Source organism: Melitaea cinxia, chromosome 30, assembly GCF_905220565.1.
Source record: "Melitaea cinxia chromosome 30, ilMelCinx1.1, whole genome shotgun sequence".
NCBI classification, from domain to species: Eukaryota; Metazoa; Arthropoda; class Insecta; order Lepidoptera; family Nymphalidae; genus Melitaea; species Melitaea cinxia.
The window spans coordinates 2,133,021-2,151,382 of NC_059423.1; the positions used below are offsets into that span (position 1 = coordinate 2,133,021).

Here is an 18,362-nt window from a genome sequence, read left to right on the forward strand (position 1 = left end):
ATTTAACAATTTTACGCTTACTGCAAGTTTAGGTAAATTTGGTCGCATCGCGCGAGTCGTACGAGCCGCGCGATCTTTGTGCTAGTACGTATAGTGTGACAACCAAAAGACCATCGTGATCATTTTCTGATGTATAATAAAAATTATAACTATGGTATAAAATGTTTTTTACATAATTAATTTGTTAAAAATTTCAAGTATGTTATATAACAACAGTCAATAAATTTAAAATAAAATTAAAAAAATCAATTTTATGAAACAATTTTTTTAAATTGATTTAGTTTTTTCAGTTTACGAATGAATCTAATATTTACGATATGAATAAAAAAGCATTTAATGACATCGACACCGACAAACATATTAATTAACAAATAACAAGACAAACAGATTGAAATGCCTATTTGTATTAATAGTGTGAGAAAAGAAAATTAAATTGTACATTTGTTTACAGAAATTATCATTATATTATTTTAAAGTCATTTTCGTAATATGTTTATTTTATTTATATTTTATTATGAAAGTATCAAATGCGTTTTATCCGCTATAACAACAGGCGCTTGGCGCGTGTGAGCGAAAGAGACGGCTGCGCAGAATTTGGCGTGGACCTTACCTCTAAGAGCGCTAGCGCTCGACTGATTTACCGGGCTTGATGCGTGGCAATATATACTATCTTTTTATTATTTAATATAAAATGTATTAAAAATAATTACATCTTTTAATTATTTTTTTTTGTATTCCTTAATGATGTAAGTTTACTTTGATGAAGATAGTTCGTTAAAATTTCTTAGTTTTCTAAGAGAAATATCGCTTTTAAAATTGTACTTATTTGGAAAATATTCGTAACTTTAAATTTTTTTTATCGTTTAATAGAGATACAAATGGAATAAAAATCTATGATAGTGGACAACAAAATTATATTCCACATATTATGATATTTTTTTAAAATGGTTTCAACGTAGAGGTTATTGAAAAGTAGGCCTTCAAAGTATACATTGCGACCGTTTACCCAGGGAGGAGGCTGATGAAAAGGTTAATAATTTTATACACATAATATAAATCAAAATTCTGACCTGACTATGGACTACAACAAAGGTTGCTCTATTATATTTCAAGAATATAAATTACATTATTGCATCCAACACTGAGATTAACGACGTCAAAATATTACAATTTCGCGGATTGTTACCGATTTTTGTGAAATGGCTCTTAAGGCTTCTGGATTCTTAAGTTGCGGTGAAGTACCGATGCATGTTAAAAAAATAATAATAATAATATATGGAATAACAAAAGCACGGGCATAATAAGCCTGTGGATATATAACATAATTAAAAAAAAAATGTGATTATTTTATATTTTTTCTTTCATTGATTTTTACTGAGTAGCATTGTCATAAGCTGCGTGTTTTTTTTTAATGCTATTTATAAGAAATAAGTACATTATTGTTTATTAGATAAATAAATAAAATAAAAAACTAAGATTTAACAGTTTTTAAACTGTTGCATTTCGTCTAAAATAATTTGCTGAGAATTCTGAATGACTTTAGAAGATGAAGATTCAATTTTTTATTTAAATTTGCGTTTAGTTACCCTTAGTTAATCTTTTTCTTGCATAGTATAGGATATTCGTATAATTTTAATATTATTAATATTATTGACGCCGCGTTGGCGCAACGGTCACAGCTATGGATTGTGCCTGTTGCGCTGGCGGTTGCGGGTTCGATCCTCGCACATGACAAACATTTTTATTGGCCATAAAGGTAAATGTCGTGGTCTGGGTGCTTGTGCAGTCCTTGTGGATCTCCCCACCGTGCCTCGGAGAGCACGTTAAGCCGTGGGTCCCGGTTGTTATCATGTACGCCTGATAGCGATCGTTACTCATAGTAGGGAATATATCCGCCAACCCGCATTGGAGCAGCGTGGTGGATTAAGCTCTGATTCTTCTCCTACATGGGGAAAGAGGCCTATGCCCAGTAGTGGGATATTACAGGCCGAAGCCTAATATTATTAAAAATATCAACTGGGGTAAAACTTGGGGGTGTGTAACACTGACTGAAATTTACAACTGACTAGGGCTTAACCTGGACTCGAGTTTATAACTAACTAGAGTTTACACCTGACTGGCGATTACATTTGAGTGGTTTTTGTAACTGACTGGAGTTTATAATTAGCAGGAGCTATTACTAGGTAACTGGAGCTTACGACTGACTGAGGTCAAGAATTCACTGAGGCTTACAACTCACTAGAATTTTTAACTAATGATGTATTTTGATAGCGATCGTTACTTATATAGGGAATATATCCGCCAACCCGCATTGGAGCAGCGTGGTGGATTAAGCTCTGATCCTTCTCCTACATGGGAAAACAGGCCTATGCCCGGCAGTGGGATATTACAGGCTGAAGCGATATATTTTACTATAATTTCAGCTATCAATTTCGGAATATGGATGAAAATTATAGGGAAGCCTGTTTAGAGTCGATGGGGAAAGTTCCTTAAGGGATGAGCCTGTGAGCGAAGCTTTAGGTAATTTTATCTTTACCCTAAAATAGAACGAATCAGACAAACTAGGTACCTATTTGGGAAAACTCCGGTTATAGTCGAACAACATATACCTATATGAAATTATTACATTATTAATATTTTAAAACGTTGTACCGATAAATTTCCTTCGTGTATTTTCCATTCTATGAGATATTGTCGAAATAATTTTTGCCATCTTGGTGCTATTTGAAGCCAATTCATTTTCAGTTCTAGATTCAAGAAATTCTGTCAATCATACTTCAAAATAAAAATTCAATATTAGACTTTTAATTAATTTGAAAAATAGAAATTATTATGTTTTGTCTCTTTTATAAAATTATTTAAATATAATTTTGATCACAGTATTTATAAGTAAATAAATATTATGTGGATACCAGATACGTGACTTGGTGGCGTGTTGGACGCAAGGGAGTTTAAGCGTCACACTATATTTGATTGGACCTTTATCTTGATATGGACAGGAAAATTAAAAAAAAAATGAAGGCTTATCTTGTGATATAATAAAATGAAATGAAAACCTTACAAATGTCATAGAAATCTTACGTAAAGAAATATCTTCTATAAGAATTTGGTCTGCATTTGTCCATATTCTTATGATATATATGAGATTCTTTCATGAGGCTCTTACATATTTTTCTGTGATTCATTTTTATGTACTTTACTCCCAGAAAATTTTTAAATGAATAATTCGTTTATCACAGGTGGGTATTATGACCAGACATTATGAGAAAATATTGAAAAAAGTTTGGAAATCGAAAATGGACCAAAATATATGTGAAGCATGTTTCACTGAAGTGGACGGAGAACCGGGAATTGGTCGGTTTTAATCTTCTCTTGCTTTTCAAGATATCAAAGAAAAGAAAAGAGTTAGATGTGCAATATATGTATATATATAACATTTGATCAATTGCTCTCCAAATCTTATTGTAACAGAAAATCCTGTTATCAATCTCTTTTAAATCGTAGCTTTATAACAATTCTTATTCACCTCACCTCACACATCAAGATCAAAGGCAAATTTGTCTCCTAACAAAAACGGCGTGGAAGTGATTAGAATTTACGAATAAGAATGAAATAAACGAGCGTGCTTTAGACCACACGACTGCAGTAAAACTTCTGCACAATAGGCCTGCACTCTGTCTTAGATATACGAAACATAACTGGTTAGAAGAGAACGAGAGAAAAAATGTGTGGTCGCACCTCATTTTCTTCCTCCGTTCACTTTGCCCGATCACACTTTTAGTCACGCTCTCGTCACGCATTCACCAGCTTACTCCCCAAGTCAAGCATGGATAAAGAAGTTTTACTTCAAAAATCTCAGGGTTGAAATCAAATTATGTGAATATTTTTACTATAAACGTGCCACTTCTTATTCAAAATAAACAACAAACACCCTGCAACCTTCATTTTCCATAATTTAATCAGATTATACGTCCCTGTATTTAAAATATACTGAAAATGTCGATGTACTCTTCACAAAAAAAAAAAACCCGTGATTTTTATTATGATGGTTAAAAAGTTGCAATAAAACATAACTTTATTATTGGAATGTTAGAATGTACGGGTCCGGAAACAGTTTAAAATAATTTTAGCATTTCTTCTATAGGATAAATAAGTCTGCTAAGTGCTCAAATTACTAGTTTTTCTTATGATAAAAAATATTCAATCTTGTTAATATTTTCGATTATACAATGTAAAAGTATATAATACTTAATATTCAATTTTATCCGTAATAATAAAATAGGAAAATTTTATTATATCTTATTGCCAAAGAACTTTCCTTTTTGTTTTGTTTCTGAGTTTTATGACTTTTTTACTCAAAATAATCATAGGAATATAAAGGAAAATAGCTATAAAGGAACATTTACAAAAATTTAAGCCGTACGTTTTTAAACGTTTTCTCCACAAAGCGGTTGGTACTATATTACTTAGCTTTGTTATCATTGGCTTATTCTGCTAGCGGATAGGCGGTAAATTTTGACGGGCTAACTGTTATTGCTAAACTATACTGCTTACATACCTACCTACCCAAAACAAAACTACCCAGTTCAGTGTTGAATAATTGTGTTCCCTCGCAAACGAAAAAAAACCGACTTCAATTACATCGACGAATAGTACAACGTAGATCGACGAAAAAATAGTCAAGTAACTGCGCGTTATCAAAGATTACTCAAAAAGTAGTTATCAGATCTCAATAAAATTTATATGTGACCACATGACAAACATCAGCTTTCGATTAAATTAAAAATTATTAAAATCGGTACACCCAGTAAAAAGTTATTGCGGATTTTCAAGAAGTTCCCTCGATTTCTCTGAGATTCCATCATCAGATCCTGGTTTCCTTATCATGGTACTAAACCAGGGATATCCCCTTTCCAACAAAAAAAAAAAATTTATCAAAATCGGTACACCCAGTAAAAAGTTATTGCGGATTTTCAAGAATTTCAAGAAATTCTCTGAGATCCCATCATCAGATCCTGGTTTCCTTATCATGGTACTAAACTTGGGATATCTCCCTTCGAACAAAAAAAGAATTATCAAAATCGGTATATCCAGTAGAAAGTTATGTGGTATAATACAACGTAGGTCGACGAAAAAAGCGTCAAGTAAAAACGCATTATTAGATATAGTTCGAAAAGTAGTCGTTAGATCTCAAATAAATTTAAATGGGACCAATTGGCACACACCACCTTTCGATTAAAAGAAAATTTGTCGAAATCGCTCCACCCAGTCAAAAGTTCTGATGTAACATACATAAAAAAAAAATACAGTCGAATTCAAAGTTTTGAAAATAAAAATGTATATATAAAAAATGCATGGGCACTTAAGAGCCCATGGATGTTAAAAAAAACTACCTAGTTGTAAATTGTCATATGAAAAACTAACGTTTACAATGTCTTTCACATGGAGCTTAGAGAGAATCTCCATTTCTGTAAGCTCCATGGGCTTTCATATAAAATTTTACAACTACCTTCAAAGAAGCTATATTTTCAAAAAGCGACGGTCGCGTTTATGCAAGTAACGCCTTATTTGTATTCAACCCTCATATGTTTGTTTAATTAGATAATAATTTCCTTATTTAGGGTGCTTATTATTGTCTTACACTTACAATTAATAAATGTTTTAAGATAAAATGCGTTGAAATAAAGATAAGGCCATAGTAATCACTTTATTTATTTTTTTTTATTTGTAAATAAAGGTTAGTTTTTGATCTCAGTGTTATACATCAATTATCTCTATAATATAAAAATGAATCGCAAAATGTGTTGCTAAGCGCAAAACTCGAGAACGGGTGGACCGATTTCGCTAATTCTTTTTTTAAAATATTCCTTGAAGTACGAGGATGGTTCTTACGGAGAGAAAAATTCTAAAAAAAAATAATAATTTTAAACTTCCTGAAAAAGTCTAAAAACAACACGTTTCTATACTCCCATACAAAAGATTTGTGATAATACTTAAAAATCAATTTGAACTTTAATACCATACGATAAAGTTTGTGTTAGGCGATACGAAGTTCGCCGGGTCAGCTAGTTCATTATATTTACAGAAAGTATGTTTATCGAGGACCATTTTTAACCTATGGGCTCTGATCCTTTAGAATAATCAAGACCCTAAGAACTTTAGAATTCTGGTATTCTTTTGACTATTATAGTCAGTTTTAACAAAATCATTAATGATTAAGATTAAAATCAGATGAAGGCGTATTCGGTACTTGCCCACAGCACTCAGTAGACAAGAAAAGCATAGTGTAAATCATTTCGTTGTTACAGAGCAACTGTATGTACTAATATTAAATATATATATATATATATATATATATATATATATATATATATATATATATATATATATATATACATATATTTAATAAGTAAAATATATGAATCTCGAGATCTTCAACTATGTAGTGTTACAGATCGTCTAAGTATATAATTAGTCGACCATAATACAAAAAAAGTTTACTGACATAAGTATATCTTAGTTCTTAAAACCCACTTAAAATAGAATTTGCACTAGTGGGTTAGCGGACTTTTCATTTAATTTATTTCTCAAATTTGTCTCTTAACAAAAACATCATATAAAACCCTATTCATATACAGAATAGATAGACATAATTGTGTTTGCTCGCAAACGAAAAAAAAAAAACGACTTAAATTACATCGAAAAGTAGTACAACGTAGGTAGACGAAAAAATAGTCAAGTAAATAGGTGTTATCGAAGATTACTTAAAAAGTTATAATCAGATCTCGATGAAATTTAAATGTGACCACATGATAAACACCAGCTTTCAAATAAATTAAAAATCGTCAAAATCGGCACACCCAGTAAAAAGTTATGCGGTATAATACAACGTAGGTCGACGAAAAAAGCGTCAAGTAAAAACGCATTATTAGATATAACTCGAAAAGTAGTTGTCAGATCTCAAATAAATTTAAATTTGACCAAATGACACGCACCACCTTTCGATTAATTTTTTTTTATCGAAATCAGTCCACCCACTCAAAAGTTCTGAAGTCAAATACATAAAAAAATACAATCGAATTAAGAACCTCCTCCTTTTTTGGACGTCAGTTAAAAGAATAGACATCTAAAATCTTCCCCAAAAGATAAAAACTTATCGTGTGCTTAAGTACTGGTTTTATTTGACTGTGTTTTATATGTAGGTATAGCTTAGAAATGGATGGTTTAATTGGGTGTATGTGTGTGATAGTTTAGCGTGTATAAAAGTTTTTAGCACCAAGAACTGTATATTAAACATTTTTGAATATCATATCAAAAATTGACCGCTCCAGCGGGGGTTCGAACCCGCGTCTCCGACTGACCGTGTCGGCGCTCTAGCCAATTAAGCTATGGAACGATATACCCGCTAGAGCGAAATTTTTGATATGATGATTTTTATTTTCGGTTTAAGCGAACTGTATATTAGTTAGAGTTCTGTATAATTTTTAATAGACAAGACCATACTTAAAATCTGTCATCAAATAAATTTTAGCAAGAACTTCTTTAGACTTAAGGAAGAAATAATATTTTGATCACAACCCCCCCCAAAAGGAAAAATATTAATAATTACATTTTAATTTTTTAGTATTTATTAATAAAGTAAACTTTATTCTTATATCATAACTAAGTGACCTGGTATCACTCAGGCCTATTAAAATTTTAATCGCCTTGTCATTGCAAATTAGAAAAAATTATTTCCCAGTGGAAGAGTCCATACTTTCTTACCGTACCTTCTTCACAGAAACTTAAAAACTACTTTGTAACTGGCATTTTATCACAATTCTCCGCCAATGTATCGATCAAAGATGGTATTGGCACTCTTAATGACTCTATTTTGGCCTCACTAACAATCGTCACATTTTTCTTTATATCACTGTGGTACCTCTTAACATGGTTATCAAGTAAGGATTTCCGTACAGACGTATAAGAACAATATGAACATTTAAACGGCTTATTTCCGGTATGGATAGTCTCATGACACAGTAGACTTTCCTTTCTGGACGCTTTATAGTCACAGTAACTGCATTTCAGACCGTTACCCAAATGCTGGGTCGTAAAATGCTTCTGCAATTCGTATTTATGCCTACAGGAGTAGGAACATATCGTGCATTTGTACGCGTAGTGGCACTTTTGGTGCATAACAAACTGACATTTGAAGTTTGTCGTAAAACTGCATATGCTACAGTATAGTGACTTGTCTGACTGACTCCTTTTATTATGCAGCGCAATTTGATCTTTAGTTTTCGTCGAAAAATCACAGTTAACACATTTGTACGGACGGTTCTGTGTTCCAGTGTGGTGTCTCTGAAAGTGCCTTTGTACAGCTGCTTTGAACTTCGACGTGTAACTACACATATGGCATAGAAATGGCCTTTCTTTATCTTCAGATTCCAGAACTTGGATGCTATTCCAATCCACGCAATTCGGGTCTAGCGTATATTGATTGTCATGTTTCTCTAGATGCTCCTTAGATACATAATCAGATTTCTCTTGTACGTGTTCCTGGATTTCCGTTGGTGTATGTATATTGTCGTTCGCCTTATGGACAGTTCCTGAACCATATATTTTGTTGTAATGCGACACTTTATGGTATTTACTCTCGCACATATACATAGTCTCGAAGTCACAGTAGTCACATTTTAGTGGGGCTTCCTGCTTGCTACGTTGCTTGTGTATATTCAATCTCCATCTGACCATGGTTGAAAAATCACAGAAATCGCATTTATTAGCTTTTTCTGTTATTTCATTGTGTATTTTAGCCAGATGTCTAGTTATGTGCCCTTCGAATTTCGTCACGAATGGACACTTATCGCACTTGTAGAAAACACCTTCGTTATGAATTTTGCTGTGCTTTAAGTAATTGTGTCTGTAGGCTGTTGCATAATCGCAGTGCGGGCATTTGAACTGTTTCTCTTGCTTATGTTTTCGTTTGTGTGCGTTTAAGTTCCATTTGAAGTATGAAGTGTAGTCACATTGGTCACATTTGTGGACTGGTAGGGACTTTTTATCATCGTTTGACAAAGCGTCCTCCTTCGACTGATGTTTGATCATGATGTGCCTCTGCAAAGAGGTAGGATATTTAGTCGTATAATTGCAAAGTTGGCAAGTAAACGGTTTCGAATCCTTGTGACCTGCCATGTGTAAATCAAGACAGTTCTTGTAAACTGTTGTATAGTCGCACTCTTCGCATTTTAGTGTTTTAGAAATTTTACGTTTTTTAATTTGTTTTCGTTTGCTCTTGCTGCTGAAACAAATAAACATTGTATTAATAACAATTTCAATTTTGTATGACTAAATTTTATTTGATTTATTGATTTACTATCTGTGCCCGCGACTTCAACTTCAACAGAAAAGTTATTGTTCAATCAAGTTAATATTTCATAACTCTGCGAACTGAACAATAACTTTTCTGTTAACTTCAATTTAACAGAAAAATTATTGTTCAGTTCGCAGAGTTATGAAATAAATAAATTTCTAAAATAAAAGTAGCCTAAGTTACTCCTTATGACATCAGCATCAGTGAAGGTCCCGTCAAAATAAGTCCAGCCGTTTCAGAGATTAGCCGGAACAAACAGACAGACACACAGACAAAAATTGTAAAAAATGTCATTTTGGTATATGTGCCGTGTATACATCCATACGCATTTAGTAAAAAGCGGTTATTTTAATATTACAAACAGATACTCCAATTTTATTTAATTGTATAGATGTATAGATTGTAGTACCTATAGACTATTTGCGTTAAGCAAGTAATGACTGTGTACTCCTGGCTCACGATAACTGGCCAATTTGAACACGTTCTAATTAAGTACGAATAAATATTGTCAAGGGTCCGGGAGTAAACTAAATGACAGCGATGGTCACTATTTTTTAACATGAACAGACTATAAACTAAACATCTTTGTTAACATTTACGTCAATACATAAATTCGTACATGTGCAAAAAAGGGAGAAATGCATCGTTGATTTACTTATTTCATTAGTGGAGGCATGTCTCTTTCTCTTGGAGCAGTCGGTTAAGGATTATATATATAAACATTATAAAACAAAAGGGTGATAATATCTGGTTTGTCTAAATATTTTCACAATAAATAATTAACTTATGGGTGTTTCCTGTCTAATTTCCTGTGAGATTAATGGAAGTGCAAAAAGAATAATATGGGATACAATGACACTGTACTGAAGCCAAGTCATGACCAGGGTCCAAGCAATTGGATCAAAATATCAACAAATAGTCTGTATTTTTGTATGTGTAATTAAGGGCATTGATCTTGAGTGTTCGGTGATGAGAGTGAGGATCGACGTGCGTATCGTGCACGAGTGGCAAAATAAAGGCAAAGCAAGTTTTTTTTTTTGTTGCATTTAAAATCTTTTCGGTTCTAGTTATGAGGGAAAAATTATTAAAATGAAAGTGTAATAATAAAATTAAATAGTTTTATTAATTATGATACATTAGATTAGTAATTTCACGGTGACAAATAAATCAATTAATAAAAAAGTGTTTAACATATACACACAATCGTCTGTTCCTAAGGTAGGCCAGGTGAAATTTTTTTTTTTTTTTTGACGTGACAACGTCTAATAAATCAATGAACGCCGGCTGCATGCACGAAAAAGTATGACTCATTGTCTAGTTACGTTCAATAGCCCGTTACGCTCATTGTACGCTTGCGCCGTATCTATCTCTTCCACTCGATTGGCCTATGCGTCCGAGGAGAAGTTTTGTTATGACGTTGTCACGTTAAACTACCAACTTTACAGACAACCAATTTTTACTATAATAAATATACATATTTAAATTGAATATATATTACATTCTGCCAGACCTGAAAGGGCCAAACTGAATAAACTGGACTAGTCAATAGCGTCCATAAAGTCATTAACGCTACTCGTACTGGCGTTAGACATCTCGATATTATCATCTCCATCAGTAAAATCATCACTATTTTCTGAATCATTGTCAATGTGTACAACGAAGTCCTCTGTCAGCATATCGATTGCAGGATCGCTTTTTTTGTATTCATCTTCTATACTTTTAATTCTTAAACAATACTGACTCCAGTCGCTTGCATTAAACTGACCAGTTTTCTCCTTAATAATCTCAGTGACATCTTTAGCATCCCAATTAACATTTTTGCTTGATAGATAGCCCTTAATTTCACTCCAAACCATTTCGATCGGATTGAGATCTGGATGATACGGAGGCAGTCGAAGCACGGTATGATTTTTTTCAGCTAATATCCTATCTACAGTATATGTTGTGTATTTATCTTTGTGACTTTTAATTATGCTGTACAACTCCGGTTTTAACATATCAACGGTATAGCTCAGACCTTTTTCAGTTAACCAGGCTTGCATTTCGAGTTTTTTAGAAGTAGCAATTGGAGCTGGATTATATTGAACGTTATGGTACGAAGCATTATCAAAAACCACGACAGAATTATTTGGCAGATTTGGTAGAAACTGTGTATTTAGCCATTTTTCATATATTTCATGTTTTATAGTATCGTGATTATCTGTTTTAAACGTTAGAAGTGCATTTGGAATAAAGCCCGCTTCAGACCCAGCATGAATAATAATCAACTGCTGTCCTTTTGATATAGGTCTTTTCAGACCTTTAACTGTACCATCTGAAAAGGCTTTAGGATTCGAATGATATGAATCTATAAACAATTCGTCGGTATACACTATAGGCCTTCCTTCTTGTCTGTACTGACATATTTGCTGTAAGTATTCAATCCTTTTTGCGCGGACGTTGCACGTTTCTAGCAGAGCTCGTTTGTTTGATTCCGTCTTTTTAGATTTAAAACCTAAACTCCTAATTATCCTTCTCAAGCTTCGTTCCGATCCTAAATAATTGATATCGTTTTGTAATATCTTTCGCAGTTTTCCAATTGACGGCAATTCTTTTTGAGTGATATGAAAATGATGTATGCATCTTTTGATCACGCCCTGATCAAAAGTATCAATATCTGTCATAGGTTTCATTCGGGGTCGCTTTTTTCCCGGTGTTTTGAATACAGAGAGTGAATCAGAACTACTGCTTTCTTTAGAAATCCTCCTAACAGTCGCGACACACGTGTTCGTGGCCATTGCCGTTCTTTTCTGAACTTGTTTTACATTTGATATACCCTCCTTAGCTTCCTTTTCCATAAAACGATATATATCGTAAACCATTTTTTTGGCTTGACCGTTTAAAATGGTGCGTTGTCTTGGCATTTTGTACCTAAAAAGATTAAATAAATATGTAAAGCGCAAAAGATATCCAAATTGCTAATGCTTTGGCACCTTATTGCATTAATTTCCGTTTGAAGTCTTGCAAAACCAAAAAATAAATTAACCCAAAACACGATTTGTTTTTTTACTGTAAATAATCCAATTAAGTCACGGATTTTTAAATAATTTCTATATTACCAATAGTATTAGATAGAAATTTTTAAATAAAATATTATTTTCTAAAGAATAATATTGTGTTTCTATATTTACATATTATGTGTTGTTATATTAAAAATTATTTATAATTAACTAAAAAAAAACATTTACATGTAACATAAGAAATACATTCAAATAAAATATTTAACTTACCAATAAATATAAACAGTCAACTATAATTTTAAAATAAATAATAAAATAAAATGTAGGCAATGATTTTGGACGGTTATGTACTCGTAGTCGAAATTCACTGTACACGTATGAAAACAGTTTTAACGAGGTTAATGATTCGTTAATTCATTGATTGTTCCCCATATTTTTGTATTTTCATTTAGTTTAATTATTTTTATTCTATGTGTAGTATGTGAGAGCGAGAAATCATATATATTAATAAGATGTGTTTAAAAAAAAAACCTCACAATTACTCCACATAAATTATATATCATTTTATAGATAATTGCATGCTATACCGTCATCAACAACTAAAAAATTTGAATGAAAAAAAAATTAAATGATTAATCACAAAAGCTGCGAGAATGGCATTTCTTGTGGATTACTAGGTTAGCCAATTAATGTGAATCGGTATTAACATCATACCACCAAATCATAGCACAAATTCGTTTATGCGCAGGTCCCAAGGTCAGCGCTCAATATCTTAGCCATAAACTATGTAGCCATACAGTTTTAGCCTATAGACCCTAGCAACACCAGAAGCATCGCAAGCGCATTGCCGACCCTACTCCCGATCCTGTCCAACTCTCTACCTTAAGCACAGATGAACACAACACCGCTTGATAGCAGTATTATTTAGCTGTGATCTTCTGTAAGGTCGAGGCATAGATGAAGTAAAAAAAGTAGATAATGCGCGGCCTTTGTTGTTACTGAAGCCACAAAACTCGGCTCCTTCAAGTAAGCTCCTCACGCACCCATATGCATCAAACTACGCTCATTTTCGTTATTATCTCACGGGGCCTCGTACAGTAACTTTGCCTATAACATGCCGTTCTTTTGTAATTAAATGGTGGGTAAAGCTTTAGATTAGGTAAAACCGAATTTCGGGACCGTGGGGGGGAAGGGGGGGAGAGGGTGGGGAACGCTACCCCTGGTACCACTGTCACACCTCAGAACCCCATGGTTATGGAGATATCCATGGTTAAAGTTTTGAGGTTAGAAGAAGAATTTCGAAAGTTAGAGGAACGCTTGGCTCCGGCGCTGCGGGAAGTGCAGCCCTTCTGCCCTTGCGTGCGAAAGCACGCTCACTCATGCTCCGCGCCTCTGCGGCACAAAAAAAAACACTCTAGGGGTAGGACAGACCAAGACCAAGTGGACAGTGGGGTGCTCCGATTCGGTTTTGGGTATTTTTCGAATTTCTAAACCTATATTCTAGCACGCAATGTTACTAATTTTATTAGGATATTATGTCTGACGCGTCATTTTGTTTAAAAGTGTCGATTTGTCACACAATTCAAACAGTACGAGCTCAAAGGTATTATAATAGCTTTAAATTCTTCTTCTAACCTCAAAACTTTAACCATGGATATCTCAATAACCATGGGGTTTTGAGGTGTGACAGTGTTACCTTGTATAGATTCCCCTACATCCTCCACCCTCCACACCCAAAAACCCCATAATTCGGTTTTTCTAATTCGGTTTTACCTAGTCTAGATCTTAGCCAAATGGTGCAAAAACAATACCAAAGTGAACAAACAGTCTGAAGACATATCGTTTCACACGTAAGTACATACAAAACTTTATATTTTTTGTTATTCCAAAATAATATTGAGGTTATTCGGAACTTATAATTTCCATGCCCCGAAATGTCGTACCGAGGGAGTGTTACCAGTAATTCTTATTTCCATTAGCCCAAAATGCGGGTAAGTAAATTGTAGGCAATCATAGAAAAATAATTAAGTAGAAAGTGGACATCATTATTGTGTTTTTTTATCGTGTGATTTTATGTTTTACCTAAATTGAAGTCAATATGAATTTTTAACTCGTTTGTGTCTGTTTAAATTTGTGAATTAACTACTCATAGTTTACTACTAAATATCATGATTTTAGGTTTCCAACAAATATTTTAATAGGAGATAGATAAAATAGGTAGCTGCTGTACGACTGAGCCGAAATGAACTACAACGACAGCCATCCTCGTCTAATGTGGTTTGTTCAAACCATTTTGATAAAGCTGCCATGTACGGTACAAAACGTGGACTTCGCAGAGTACCATCACGTATATACTACTAATTACTACTACGTATTTTAATGTTGTATTTTTTGTTCTAGGACCTACCGGATGATTCTAAAATCAGTCGTTAACCAAGATTCAATCTTTGATACACCTAGAAAACATAAACTAAGAGAAAAGTAATAAAAAAAACAGGAACTTTATTTTTAAAAAAAATATAAAAAAATTAAATCATTACAGCAAAGAGTTATACGTCTTTAAAACTTGCCCTTCAGAGGAATCATCAGTTACTTAAAAACGTAATTTTCTTTGACACAGATTTATATAATTCATTAAATCAAAACATGGCTGCAATAGATTTATTTAACAATTTGAAGCGAAAAAAGGAGTAAATATATTTAAAACTATAAACAGATTTTTATTTTCGCATACCCATTTTAACTATATTAAATTAATTGTGTTTAATAAAATTTTCAGGGACTTTTTTTAAAAAGTGTCAACACTTCACTCACTCACACATATTTAAAAAAGTGGCATCATTTTTTTGTTCTAAGTGCGTTATCTATTTTTTTTTACTTGATCTATGGGTCGAGGTACTACCCCAGTTGCGCTGCTCCAGACTTTGAACCGGATACTTCCTGCTCTGCCCTACCTCAATACTTTTATATTATTATTAATGAATTACTTATATTGTGTGAGTCCACACAGGAATACGACACCACTTGAGAGGCAGTGTTATTTAACTGGTTTTATTATCATCTGCTCATATGTAAGCTATATCTTTGGACAGTATAAGGTTTTATCATACTTTAATACCCAATAAAATTAATTGCATCCTATAAACTACCCATTGTTGGGCAAAGGCCTCTATCTAGAGAAACAAATCCTAAACAAGAATCGGTAAACGCTGCATCTTTTGAATGACATAATTTTACATTTAGTTTTACATTCTAATTCAGAATTATTGTATAATTCAACAATCTATACTATATAATATTATAAAGCTGAAGAGTTTGTTTGTTTGTTTGCGCTAGTCTCAGGAACTACTGGTCCGATTTGAAAAATTCTTTCAGTGTTCAATTATATTTATCGAGGAAGGTTATAGGCTTTATAATATTTTAGTATCCCTTTTTTCTTAAATTAACGTGGGTGAAACTGCGGGGCACATCTAGTGTTGTATAATTTATAAACTTTTGCTTATTTTAAGAAAACACTCTTTTATTCCAGGATTTTAAAGTATTACATTGGTCTGCTGTTACCTGTAACAGGCATTTAGCAGTCTATCTTAGGATCAGACAACCATGTGTAACTACTGTTCAAAACATTAATTTAATTAATTACACACATATGTGTATATGTATACACACATAGATATGCACACATCCTCCTCCTTATCCTGTACTATTTTATTTTTTATTTTTTAATTATGTCTAATTTAAACAGGGCCACACAACAACTTAACATTTAAAAAAAAAACAAAATTTGTACAACCAGGATAGTTATGAGGTAACACATATAAAAAAAAGTATAATCAAAACCAACTTCTCCTTTTTTAGAAGTTGTTTAACGCTCCTTTTAAGCCTTTGATTACCGAGTGAACGAACTCGTTAGAGGTGCCCATATATGTAACTAGTCTTACCGTAGACGTTTCTTCTCTGGAACAGTATCGTATTCACTATTTTCTTCCTCAACTTCAACTTTGACCCAGACACTCGCAAACATATTCATCATGTCCGTCTCCTGTTCCTCCGATTGAGCCATGCCAGTATCCTCAACTTTAGGTTCTTGATCGCCCATTTTTATTCTGAAAATACAAATTAGGTAATAATAGTTAAAAAGAAAACTAAGATGTTTGGCGTAACTTGGGGATCTGTCTAGCAGAGAACAGCAATAAGCTGAAGAGGGAGAGAAAGTTAAAAAATGTAATTAAATAAGTGTATTATTAATAACTATATATAATATAGTTGATTACTAATAAATTTAGTCATTGGAAACTGTTCTGGTGATGATTTTCCAAATGTGTGCTCTTTTTATAAAAATTATTATATACTGTTTGTTTCCATTAAAAATTAAATAAATAAATAAATAGCAAACAAAGTTAGAACTGATAAAAAAAATCCATATATACAGCGTGGGTAGTCCAAAAAATAAACAAATATACATTATTGTTACAACTTAGTCAAATTTAAATAGGACCACACATCAAACACCAGCTTTCAATTAAGAAAAGAATCAGCAAAATTGGTAACGACAGTAAAAATTATAAGGTAAGGTATATCAAAAAATACAATTCAATTGAGAACGTTCTCCTTTCTTTTAAGCCGGTTAAAAATAGAAGCAAAATAATTTACGACTACCATATTATTATAAAAATAACAAAAGTATTAGTTTTCATAGTTCAATGATGGTTTCTTTTTGTTTTGAATACTTTACCTACATTGTAGGCAAAAGTTCTTAAAAGTTTATATTAAAAGATAACAATTTATTTGTATTTCTTTTTTTTAATTTGTTTTTTATTATCATAAAAGGCAAAGATATCTGCTATATGGTCTAATATTGTAAACATTAATAATTTTATAAAAGTTAAAAGCACGTTATCAAACAAACGAATAACACTGATAAACACACCGGTAAATGAATAAATCGGCGTAACACTAAAATGTTTATCTCAATTTTCACCAAAATAAACGGGTTAGACGCCAGTGAAATAATATAAAATGAAAAAGTTTTTTTTTTTTCAATTACATTTTGACGTCAAGGCGTATAGCCGCTATTCCAACACTTGGGACATAATTATTTTGCTATTCATTTATAGGCATTATTAATATTAACATTAGAGCCACTTAAGTAAATTTTAACTCTACAAATTTTATTGCAGTATTCAAATAACATACAACGATGTACTTACTGCTGTATTTACAAAACAAAGCGAAATAAAAATAGCATTTTTTGGTAATCCAATGTTGAAAAAAATCAATTATGCTTTCGAGCGTTCGGAAACGATGACTTTTTGGATTTTACTATAATTATTTTTAATGAACTTTAATTATACAAGGATTTATATTTTAATAAAACAAATATTTCGACACTTTCTTACTTTTGAAACTTTTAATACGCTTTAAGAATAACAACTTAAAAATATTATTTGTCAACATAACACTTTTAAACTTTTGAACAGAATAATTATAAGGAAAGACAAAGATGAATAACTTGCCGAAAAAGAAAATTAATTATTTATTTATTACATTTTATTACACATTGTCGAAATCATACTTATAAATTTGTTTTTATCATTAAAATAATTTAAATAAAATGTATCCTAGAATTTTTATTGCAGGCATGGATGGCAGACAGCAGTCATGGCTTACTGGCGGCATGGGATCTACTTTCTCGCATTAAATAAGGATTCGCCACATGCCACTCGTAAAATTGTGTAAGTTTATGTAACCATCTTTTTTAAATGCAAAATTTTTGGATGAATTGGGGATTTTCATTATGCCTTTATAGCATTGTTCTACAAAATGAAATCCTTTCAGCATAATCTCGCTCATGGCTAACATGTCCACTATCCATCTCTCTCATCATTTCGTCGTAAAATTAAGAAACTACCAAGAGCTTGTGCGAATAAAAAACATTTGAACTGAGTAAAGTGGGTTAGCAAAAATCGGGCTACTTGAGGATTTTATTTTTTACTCGTTTTTTTTGT

At 32.4% G+C, this 18,362-nt stretch overlaps 1 protein-coding gene across 1 annotated transcript; it reads right to left on the reverse strand.

The window, feature by feature from the left end:
- Positions 1 to 7,610: 7,610 nt before the first annotated feature.
- LOC123668087 (zinc finger protein 761-like) lies at positions 7,611 to 17,598 on the reverse strand. The gene is made up of 3 exons (XM_045601880.1): positions 17,565 to 17,598; positions 16,296 to 16,460; positions 7,611 to 9,283 (listed from the first exon to the last, which is right to left on the reverse strand). The coding sequence occupies exons 2-3, from the start codon at positions 16,451 to 16,453 to the stop codon at positions 7,792 to 7,794; spliced, it is 1,650 nt and encodes a 549-aa protein (XP_045457836.1). The 5' UTR covers positions 16,454 to 16,460; positions 17,565 to 17,598; the 3' UTR covers positions 7,611 to 7,791.
- Between the last annotated feature and the right edge of the window lie 764 nt (positions 17,599 to 18,362).

Excerpts from the sequence above, each read along its gene's own strand:
- LOC123668087 (XM_045601880.1), bottom strand. The coding sequence starts at position 16,453 with ATGGGCGATCAAGAACCTAAAGTTGAGGATACTGGCATGGCTCAATCG. Across the intron at positions 9,284-16,295 it reads CCAGAGAAGAAACGTCTACG|CAGCAAGAGCAAACGAAAAC; the intron begins GTAAGACTAGTT and ends TATTTGTTTCAG.